At 42.1% G+C, this 11,149-nt stretch overlaps 1 protein-coding gene across 2 annotated transcripts; it reads right to left on the bottom strand.

The window, feature by feature from the left end:
• Nucleotides 1–347: 347 nt before the first annotated feature.
• Nucleotides 348–10,792, bottom strand: LOC103370817 (interferon regulatory factor 4-like). Of its 2 annotated transcripts, XM_008299978.1 has the most exons (9): nucleotides 10,680–10,792; nucleotides 9,843–10,042; nucleotides 9,460–9,646; nucleotides 8,586–8,671; nucleotides 8,295–8,472; nucleotides 7,551–7,631; nucleotides 6,810–7,211; nucleotides 4,638–4,750; nucleotides 348–3,657 (listed from the first exon to the last, which is right to left on the bottom strand). In XM_008299978.1, exons 2-9 carry the CDS (start codon nucleotides 10,038–10,040, stop codon nucleotides 3,508–3,510), a joined length of 1,395 nt encoding a protein of 464 aa, XP_008298200.1. In that variant the 5' UTR covers nucleotides 10,041–10,042; nucleotides 10,680–10,792; the 3' UTR covers nucleotides 348–3,507. The 2 variants fall into 2 exon arrangements, with proteins under 2 accessions (XP_008298200.1, XP_008298202.1); XM_008299980.1 differs by lacking the exon at nucleotides 10,680–10,792 and having other exon boundaries at nucleotides 9,843–10,141.
• Nucleotides 10,793–11,149: the final 357 nt, after the last annotated feature.

An 11,149-nucleotide genomic window follows, 5' to 3' on the forward strand; every position in this document is an offset into this window, starting at 1 on the left:
CCTGATATGCTGATGATAGCGGTTTCATTTTCTCCATAAAGCCCTTCTTGAAAATGTTTTGGGGCATTAGCTGACTAAACCGTCCTCTCCGGAGCTTCGAGTGAAAGAGGCACGGGCGATGGAGTAACGGCTCATACAGGCGGAAAAACTGAAGCCTGACTACAAATGATGTGGCTTCCTGCAGAGGGGGAAACACCATGGCAAATGTGTGAATGTGTTTTTCTTTTCTTCTTTTTTTTTGTTCAGTATTTTTTTTTTTTTCTAACCAAATATGACTCTCTCATTCTTCCTCCCTTTGTTTGCAAATGTGGGGAGCATAGAGATGAAACGAGCACAGTACACATAAGTAGTTTCAGATGAGGAGTTTATTTCAAAGTCGATCTGCTCCAACAGCAGTTTTATATTAAAAATCACATTTATGTCTGGTGCTTGTAATCGTTTCTGAAAAAAAAAAAAAAACTGTGTGTATTAGAAATTTAGTTTCCTCTGTACAGTAGTTTGCTGAATGTTTTACTGTAACTGTAAACTGTGATGTGAAATTGGTGTGTGTGTGTGTGTGTGTGTGTCTGTGTTTGAGTCACTGATGTCGTGGGTGGGGGAGTCACATGTTTTATCCTGAGTCCATAAATGTCAATTCCTAATAACAGTAACACCATGACTGTGTGACACACATGCGTCCGCCCACACGCATGCACACATGTGGTCGTTTTTTTTTTTTCTGCGCACACACTCACACATACGCAGCGTTCGACACGCCGGCAAGTTGTACATTAAAGTGATGGATGACGAATGAGTCAAATGTCTGACTGTGAAGCAATGTGAAACAAAATTTTCACTCTGCAGAGAATCAGGGGGCTGACTACACGTTTGAGGGGAAAGAGGATTTATGGTTCAAGAAAAAAAAGAAAAACATTCCCGCCTGTGATTTTGGTCAGACTTTTTGAAGCCATTGTGAAAGTGATGTGGTTTAAGTGTGAAGGAAGTAAAATGCAGAGATCGAAACTCTGGACCACAGAAGAAAAATATAACAAAACCTTTATCCCTCCTACTTTACATTAACCTTTAGGACTTCAACAGCATGAGAAATTCCAACGTACTCATTTTGGCTTTCCGTGTCTGTAAAGCGAGCAGAATCCACTTCATTGTGTGGGACTCGTGGCGCTGCTTTAAGTGGACATTGCATCCACTGTGTGAGCCTCCTACAGTATCTGAGACATGGGAACCTGAGAACTCCTCCCTTGCAGAACCTGCACACAGACCACAAAGGTAGTTTTCCTTCCCAAATGTGAGGCAACGAGTTTCAGGTCAAGAGGAACAGGTACGGTTTCCCTGCAAGTTGCGGGATGAGTGTGATTTTCCAGTCAACCTTCTTGATTCTAGTAAGGTCATCACAGTCAGTCACACAGGACCTGAACCAAAAGTTGCTCTCTGATAATGTGTTCTACACCAATGGTCCCACGCGTTTTTTTTGTTTTTGGTTGTGAGCAAAGTGGTTTTTTTTAGCGATAATCACAAGATTTAAAGCCGGTTTTTAAAGACCTGAAGAACAAAAACTATCCAGTATGAAGGCCAATGAAACGACATGACATTAGCAAGTAAAAATAGGTTTTTCTATGTTAGGTGACCCCTTAAACCTTGATTGTATTTGCTTGCGGACGAGCACATAGACAGTTGCAGACGCCACATATGCACAGTTGTTCTTATTCTACTACTTTCCAATCCAACTGGAAGACTCCATGGACTCTGTATGCACTACTGTCCTTGTAGTGTAGTTCTTATCAATTTTGAGTTTCACCTGATGTCCATGGAAGGGGTTAATGTGGACTGGATTCTTGCAGACAAACTTTCCATCATGCCAACTCTAGTCTCGAGGACAATCACAGATGCCACCAGCGCACAAAGCTCCAGGTGTTGTAAATTTTATCATGCCCCCAAGAACCTTCTATGGACGTCTGTGTGCAGCCTAAAGTTTGTATCTATGGCCCAAGAGGAAGGGCATTTTCAAACACAAGAGAGCGTTTGCCCTTTCCTAGCAATAGTTGACAGGTGAAACAATGGGTAACAACAACAGGAAACCAATGCAGGCTATACCCTCCTACTAACCTCACAAACACGGACTGCACCTGATTGGACGAAGGCTTCATTCACCAGACCAACACGGTGGCTTGTTTGAAGCTTTCTCTTATATTATAAAGACAATCAGCCAAAATGGGTTTCTGATAACTTGTGAGATGAGAAATAAGTCAATAACAGTTATCTTAAAGTTCTTCAGGAGATTCCAAAGGCGCCACGAGGCGGTTCAATGCCCCCGATTTGCAAAAAAGTAACCGAGACCTCAACTGTATGCAAACGAGAAGCAGGCGACAAGACATCCAGTCTCTCAAAATGCATCGTGACGTGACCAGAACGCATTGCGCGGCTTCTTGCAACGACTATGCGTCCATCAGTGTCCACAGATGTCTGTATGAGGATCCACAATGGAGTATAACCACGGCTTAACACTGGCTTTAGAGGGAAAACATGAATGTTAAGAGATATGAGATTGATTTGTAATGCAAAAAAAAAATAAAACATTAATGGAGTGCATGACTAAGCCCAAACAAATGACTTGACTTTCCCAATAAAATTCTAGATTTATAGTCAGATCGGAAAAGTAAGAGGCTACAGGGCAGTGAAATGCCTCGTATGTGAAGTGGACATAAGGGATTCAGTCTTAGCAAGCAAAATTATTTATGAGAACTTGCCACCTTTTCAGATTTTGATTCATCACTTTGATATAATTTAAAGGAATCTGATCATTTTCAAAGCTGATCAGAGTCAGTAGACTGATTCTTGTGCGTGCATTCTGCAGCATGCTGACTTCTGCATTCACATTTTAGTTGTAGCTTCTTTTTTTTTTTAAATTGCAATGCAACCCTGAATTTAGAACGACAGTGGACTAACCACCGACGTTGCTCACTTGCTCTTCTGAGCAAAGGTTTTTGGTTTAGGTGTAAAAAAAAAAAAAAAAGGTTTTCAACCACAGAACAAGCTGAGAAGAGATGATTGTCTTCAGCACCGTCTGAATGTGTGAGTGCAAGAATCACATAGTCAACTGTTACCTGTAAAGAATAAGTAGTCATTCATGCTGTTTTGTCCCTTCGACGTGTCTGTGTTTTGTCTAAGGGGCCATTCTTCCTGTGCACCTGTGCTAGTACTTCCTGTCTCTGCTGCCCTCCGCTCCCTTCATCCCCCCCTCCACCCTCAAACCGCATCCTTCACACTCTCACAATAATATTTGTAGAGAAAAAAAAACAAAACAAAACAAAACAAAAAAAAACTTCACAGTCCCCGACACAAAGCTTACGACGCATAGGTGTGCAAGTGAATATGACAGGGTCTTCCCCATATCCACCCCTCGGCAGCTACCATGACAGTTTCTACCGTACAGTACGTGGGACCGCAGTCACAAGGCATGCTAAAAGGTCAGAGCTTTAAATTCACATGCGTGCCCTCCTGCGTGCATCGTCACTCCTGAATATGCTGTAGAGGTCTCTGGGACGGGTAGTCAACTGTTGGGGAGGCGTTCTGTTCCTGGATGTGATCGTAGGCCCGCAGGTAGTGACCATTGTTCTGCTGGTAATAGTACACCAGTTTCCTGGCAAACACTGGCTCCACCTAAAATGAAATTATGTCTGTGTGTGAAATACGCACGTTAACAGCACTTTATCCTGCTGTGCAGAGAACGTGACCTCAACAAGCAGGTTAAAAAAAAAAAGGTTGTTTAGGTTGGCGGGAAAACTGCAAAACAAAGATTTCTTCATTTTATGGCTTTTCAGGATGATTATTTTTCCCAAAGAAGCGTTGCGAGGAGACCTAAATGATATTAAAATATGCAAATAACGCAGCTCTGTCTGTTTTGATATTCCTTTATATATAAATAATTGAACATAAATGTAAAATAAATGTTTCTCTGTCCAGCTAAAGGCCTACCTTTAGGACTTTTACTAATTTACAAACTCATTTTTATTTTATTAAATTCAATGGCAGCTAAATCATGTGAATTCAGTTACTGAGAGCTAGCAGCTATGCTAGCTGTATCAAGAGTTAAGTTCTTTTCTTATTCCTCCAAAAAAAAACCCTCCTTCATTTACGAAATAATTAACAAATAACAAAGAATGTTTTCCAATTACAGATAAAAGACAGAAAAGGATAATAAAATTTAGCTTTAGTTTTAGCTAAAGTTAGCTGTATCTCGCTATAGTTAGCATTGCTTTAGCTACAGTTGCTGTGGTTTAGCTATGTTTAGTTCGGGTTGTAGTTCGGGTTAATCTTTCTATTTTTTAATTTATTTTAAGGTCTTTGCAAAAATCTCATGCAATCATATGTTTTGTTTACGGCCTACAGTAAAAACAGATTTCAGGAAGTTGTTAAAATCTGAGCTCAGTTTTGTTCAAACGTTTAGTAAATTAATTATAAGAATTAAATTAATTATAAGAACAATGCTGAGGTCGTTGTTTTCTGACATTATGCATAATCCATGATGCATATGTAGTAGCTGTATAGTGACAAATAATTGCAATTATATTTTCACCATCTTAAATTTTAATGGTTGATTTGCTTGAAAAGAAAGAACGACTTTTGCGGTGTTTGGGTACCTGTGCTGTGATCATCTTCCTCGGGCGCTGTGGATCGGGATACTCGTCGCCAAAGCACAGCACCACCTGGTGTCTCGGCACATGACGACCGTTATGGGCGAAATCTTGGAGCTCTGAGAGGACAAGGAAGAGGATACAGTGAGAAATGAGGTGTTTTGTACATTAGACCCATCATGTGCAGCTCATCAAACGTTCACACCATCACAGTTCGAACTTTCAGTGAAGCAAAACACACACAGATTAGAAAACCCATTAAGACCACAGCTTACTCACATGACATTTTCCCTAATCACGATGACTTTTCTAGAATTTATTGATGAGAAGATGGTGGAAGTTTATTGTGAAATGGCACAGAAAACCCTGGCTTGTCTGGCGGTGTGGTGGACCACAGAAGGTGGGTGGGGACTCCACACACTCGGCCCCCCCTGCTGAGAAGACGCTGCTTGAACGCCGACAGGGACTTACCGAGCTGAAGGCCTGCAAGCCTCTCCTTCGTCGTTATCACCTCCATCATCGCGACCATTATCAATGTGAAAACAGCCGACACCGTACTGTAAATAGCTGTGGCAGCGTGTTTATCAGTACATTCGTAGTTGTGCTTGAAGAGTCAAAGCTGTTGCCTTAAACAGCGAGTTGTGGAGGATGGAGGTCTGAGCAGAATGACAGTGTGCAGTCGTCTGGTCGTGGATCCTACACTACAGTTTGCATTTTAGTCAAAAAGGAATCAAAGACCCTCCATGTGAAACTGTGAATCCTTCCACTGTAACACAACAATTACACCTCAACCTAACAATTTACAACCAGTGGCCAACATGTGCATTTAGCAAATAATGCAATTGCTATACATTTGCTATATTTTTATTTCACAAAACCTCAGGGGAAAATACTGCATTTATCTGACAGCTTTAGTCACTAGATCCTCTGCAGATTCAAACTGATGCCTCGCTGTAGATCAAAGTACCAGGCTGTAGATAAAGTTGCTCAAATGGGCTCCACCCAGCAAGCTGTTTATCTGGTGTAAGTCGACGGTTGTAGATTTTCAAGCGGTTCACAACACAGCACCAATATGCAGGTTAAACATATTTATGTCCACCTGTTGAATTTGTTAAGCACTGTACGTATAGACCATCATGAAGTGCTTTAACGCCGCTCAGCTCTCCATGTTTTACCGTTTTGAACAGGAACAAGGAATTTCAAACTGAATTCACCTTTTTATACCCAAATCTGAGCCACTGGGCCTCACATTCAACCACAAAAACTCATGTTTCTGTTCAGGAATGCAAGTACATAACTATAATTTGACATTTTAATCAAGAAATAATAATGTGCTTTATTAGTTTTTTCTGGTTTGTTCGTAAAACAGTACATTTGAAAATGGATGGATAACAATAATAATCACATTTTAGCATTAAAGATATGATTTCGGCTAAAGAGCTTCTACATACTGGTGAATTAACCTTTACAGAAATATAAGAAATGATTGATAAACCGTACACTGGGTGGTGGTCGAATACATGTGTTAAGCACTGTAGATCTGTGCTGATTAAATATTTGTTAAAAATTAAAAATGAGTGAAAACACAGTGTTATTTATACTTGCAATGAGGTGGGTTTTATATTATAGTTGCCCCTGACCAGGGTGTCTCTCTGTTTATTATTAAGGTATTATTCTAGGGTTGGAGGGTGACGTCTACGAAGAACTTTAAAACTCTTTAAAGAAAGCGATCTATGATTTTGGGCCAAATAACTACGAACTGAGTTGATTTAAATGAAGGATCTGAACAGTCCTTCCACAAATTGAACGTAAAGGTAACACGTCCAATGCAGGAACATTAGCTGGATTGTGTTTCGTTTTCTTGCTGGGCGGCACGGTGGGGAAGTGGTTCGGTTCCCGACCTGGGATGTTTCTGTGCAGAGATTGCATGTTCTCCTTGTGCAGTGTGGGTTCTCACCGGGTTCTCCGGCCTCCAGCAATGATCTAAAGACACGCTGAGGGTAACTGGTGATTCTAAATTGGTGTGAATGTGAGTGTGAATGTGAGTGTGCCTTCACCCCGAGTCGGCTGGGATAGACTCCAGCCCCCCATGACCCTAGTGATAATGGATAATGGATGGATGGATGTGTCCTACTGTTCAGGTGTTTCTGTAGGTGCAAGCAGCATATCGGTTCTTACCAATAAGGAACTGCTGGGTGTCGAACAGTTTGCACGGCTGCTCCTTCTCCAGCTTGTTGGGTTTATCCGTATACGGAGCCAGAGGTCCTTCCCAGTACACTCGTCCCTGGCACAGGCGCTTGGCGTACAGCCCATCAGGCGCCATCCACAGCAGCACCCCCCTCTCCAGGACGTTAGGAAGCATGTCAGCGCCCTGCCTCTGAGACTCGGGGTACGGGAATGGAAAAAGGATGATTTCCGCCCCGCTGTGAAACTTGTCCTCCGGGCACGGGGAAGAGGAGGAGGAGGAAGAGGACGGAGAGGACGAGGACGAAGAGGTGATCCGGCAACCTTCTGGGCTGGTGGTGGTGACCTCCTTCACCAGAGACTCTCGGTAGAAAAGGGACACGTGCAGGCTGAAATCTGGAATAAAGAGAGAAAAGCATTTAGCAGATCACTCAACAGCAGCATGACTGGAGTCTCGCAGCTTGAGGCCCTGCAAAGCTGAAACATGCTCGGCGTGCACACTCGTTTTTCTCTAATTATTGCACACGTCTTTTTAATTCTGCTTTTTAATCTTGTGAGGAATAAAAAAAAAAAATCTATCATGGCCTGCCGTTGTGAGTTTCAGAACAGGGAAGTAAGTACGTGTTGTTGGAGATGTTTATAGTTTCTTATCTGCAAATGCAAATACGCTCAAAATAATAAACATTGAACAACAAGCTCATGTCAGACTGTGTGTGTGTCTGTCGAACTCGTTACCTGTTACGGCGTTGTTGTGGTCCATCGCGTACACGGGCGACTGAGATTCCGAAAAGTAGGTGTGGAAGGAGAGCTGAAAACCTGCAGAGAACAAAATAAAGAAATAAATGCCAAAATTAGAGTACTGAATGTGAAAGTAGGGAAATGTGAAAGGGCACCGTGCCACTTCTTTGCAGGGATGAGGAAGTTTTTTCTTTTCCCTTTTTAGAAGAAAAAAAAAACTCTAATCTGGAACAAAAACAAGTCTGAAGAATGTGTGACCTCTTGTCCAACACGCCGTTTGTGTGGCGCTGTGCGTAAGTTTTTCTTTGTGCATGCGGAGATCAAATTAATATTTTACATGCATCAGATGTGCAACTACTCATAACTTATTAGTATTCATTCATTTAGTTTAAATTTTAAGCTCTGAGCGTAACAAATCGATTCATAATTTATCTGATCTCAAAGACTGTCAGCTGAAGGTAGATGATGATAACTGTTGACATATTGAATTTAATAACAACCTACAGGATGACTGACATTAAAGCCTCAGTTTCTAATTGGATCGCAGTGTCACATAAAGAACTAACATATTTCTAAATGCTCTTTATGTCCTGTCCCTTGACTTGAGGATAGCGCAGACATCTCTTTGTTGATATTTATGAAAATCAAACAATCCTTACATCCATATATGAAAGCACAGTACATATAAAGCAGACATGGTTTTATGGTTTGGCCCGTTCTGAATGAATGAAGTGTAACTACCGTTTTCTGTGTGTGACCCGGGCCAAGGTCGACTGATGGGCGACGGGTAGTGGCACTGGCCATACGGCAGCTCCGCATGCGGCCCGTGGTGATGTGTGTTAGGAAGAGGCTGCTGTTCTGGCGGCGCGTGATAATCCCTCCAGTCCCTTCTTTCCTGAGAAACCATGAAGGCGGGAACCTGGAAGGGAGCACAGGGGACAATGTCAATACACTGAGAAGTTTTGTTTTTTACTGATTTATCAGTTGGGTCCAGTTTATAGGATGCAGCAGCAGCAGCAGAATGGGGCTGACCTGGTTGTGCAGGGATGGATATGGAGGAATGTAGCCGAGAGCATTTGCGTGTGACGGCATCTCCTCCATGCTGCTCATCTTCATTCCTATAAATGTAAAAAAAAAAAAAAAATGAAATAAAAAAGCAGAAATGTGTCAGATCATTTGCCCACACCGCTTTCCATTAAAGCATTACCCAAAAAAAAGGACATAAATAAGAATAAACCATAGTTATATTTTAGAGATTAACATTAAACTGATATCTGATGTGCAATATTCTGCAAACACGACTGCATTTCAGCTAAAACCGTGAGCATGTTCTGTGCACTCGTGAGGTTATTTTTGTTCGAGTGGCAGGGAAATTTGCAAAAAGTTTAACAGATGACTGAGTTAATCTGAATCCTGTTCATTCTGAGAATTAAGTGTCAGCCCAGATAGCAAGAACTGCTCTGGTGTGACAAAAACAGTTGTACATACGATGTCGGAGACTTAGTTATGCAAGGCTGGAGGTCGTCTGGTTGTGATATGTGCACCCTGCGCTTAGTAACCGAAGCCCTCTAAAAAAAGCACTACGGCCTTTTTGGTACATGCTTTGGCTTCCTTTGTGCTTCCTGCCTCATCAGAATCAACTGCAGTGGTGCAAATGTATGTGAAAAAATCACCCAGAGACTATAAACAATGCACGCTGCTGTGTGAAACGCAGCAGCTGTATTCTGACTACGCAGGTGAATCGTATATATTATATATATGACAATTTGTAACTAAGATCCAAACATTAATTATTTTACTCTACATTTTGTCACCTCTCTCACACGGGGAGCTGAGTGTACTTGTCTCTGTAATGTCGTGCTTTTCAGCTCCTCTGCATTTTGCATGGACAAAATTTGCTCCTTACCTTTCTTGGCTCCCTCTGGAATGATTTGGTAGACTTTGTACGGCTCTGAGATGTCCAGTTGGCTCCTTTCTACGAGTTCATCAAAGTCATTGCTTTTATTAAGGGCACAGCGTAGTCTGGTTTTCCACGTGGGGGGATCTGGTTTGTCCACACCTTCCTTAAATTTCCCCTTAAACAATGCCCACGCCTGAAACAATCATCAAATGCATTTTATTTACATTTGCTTTTCGGTCATGCATAACTATGGAGCTTTGACGCGTGAACAGCAACAGCAAAAACATCTACAGCTGGGGTTTTTTTGGATCGTTTTTGTGCAGTGTTTGAGTTGCATTCGTCGGATGTGTTGGGTGCAGCGTGAGGAGAGAGAGACGGGACGGTCTGACCTTGAAGAGGGCAGCATCCTCCTCCCTGTTATAGTCTTGTTTTCCTGCGTGTTTCCATGGAATCCTGAAGATGGTTTTCTCATCGTTTTCCCAAACCAGGCCGGGATACCTCCTGCTGTCGATCTGATCAATCAGCCACTGCCTCAGCTTGCCGTTGCCACAGCTGACTGACAGGCCGCTGTCCTCATCCAGGTTCATCTCTGCAAAAGAAAATAAAGTCAAATCAAATTGCACATATAGCAGAGCTGCAAACACATGAAGGAGCTGTTCTGGTCTTGTTTAGGTTTTCACTGTCAGTCCTTTCATTGGACCAAAGAATAATATTTGTTAACATTACAGATGAAGACGCCAGGTCCAAATAGTTATCATCATGGCAATTTGTAGTGAAAACTGCTTTTCAAAGACACTTGTTTGCACCACATTCCATCCTCTGCAGCCCTAACTCCAATATTAGCAATCATTTTGATGCATTTAATCATGCAATAGCTTTTGCCTGTACTCGTCTACGGGGTAAGGATGTAAAGGTAGCAGCAGAAATGAGTAATTATCATCATCACGTGTGGTCTGATTTTGTTTTCTGCCAGAGAAAAGAAACGTGACTAATTTTAGGAATACATGCATGTGTAAAAACAGAACATGAAGCAATAAAGAGTTTAAACACAACACATGCTGGAGCATCATAAAACTGTGCACACGATTATCAATTTCATGATTAAAGTAGTTAAAGTTACACTGAGAATGATGATGATGACTGAGATCTATTTAATACAGCAAATTATTTTTTATCACAATGAACATATTGGCACTCACTTCAAGGGAGCTGCTGCTGCTGCTTACCTCTGAACGTGCAACGTCCGCCGCCGAAATCTGTTTTGAAGCTCTCGGGGTCCTATTCTTAAATGTTATCACAACTTGATTTGTAGCAGGGAGGAGCCTCTCGGGCTGCGAGAGGTTCAAGAAGGAGATGCACAGCAGTTGGGTGTTCATTTCTGTGAAACTCGGCGCCCACACAGCCCTGCGGTGGGGAATCCCTCTAGTGACACCCTGAGCAGACACCGGGACGGAATGGAACAATCACCTGTGCCATCACAAAAATATCCCCCCCACCGCCCCGCCACATATTTTGTTTTTCTCTATAAATCTGTTAGTTCGAGCTAATTTCCACTGACAAGACGGCTGACTGGAAACATCTACAACAACTTTAGATGTAGAAGCTGTTATTTGAGAAAGGTTTGACTGGATACTGACGAGGCACAGGGAGCCAGTATCAGAACACATGCTTGAATAATCAAAAAAACTGCCACACT

The sequence above is a fragment of the Stegastes partitus genome, unplaced genomic scaffold (assembly GCF_000690725.1).
Source record: "Stegastes partitus isolate 25-593 unplaced genomic scaffold, Stegastes_partitus-1.0.2 Scaffold1485, whole genome shotgun sequence".
Lineage (NCBI taxonomy): Eukaryota > Metazoa > Chordata > Actinopteri > Pomacentridae > Stegastes > Stegastes partitus.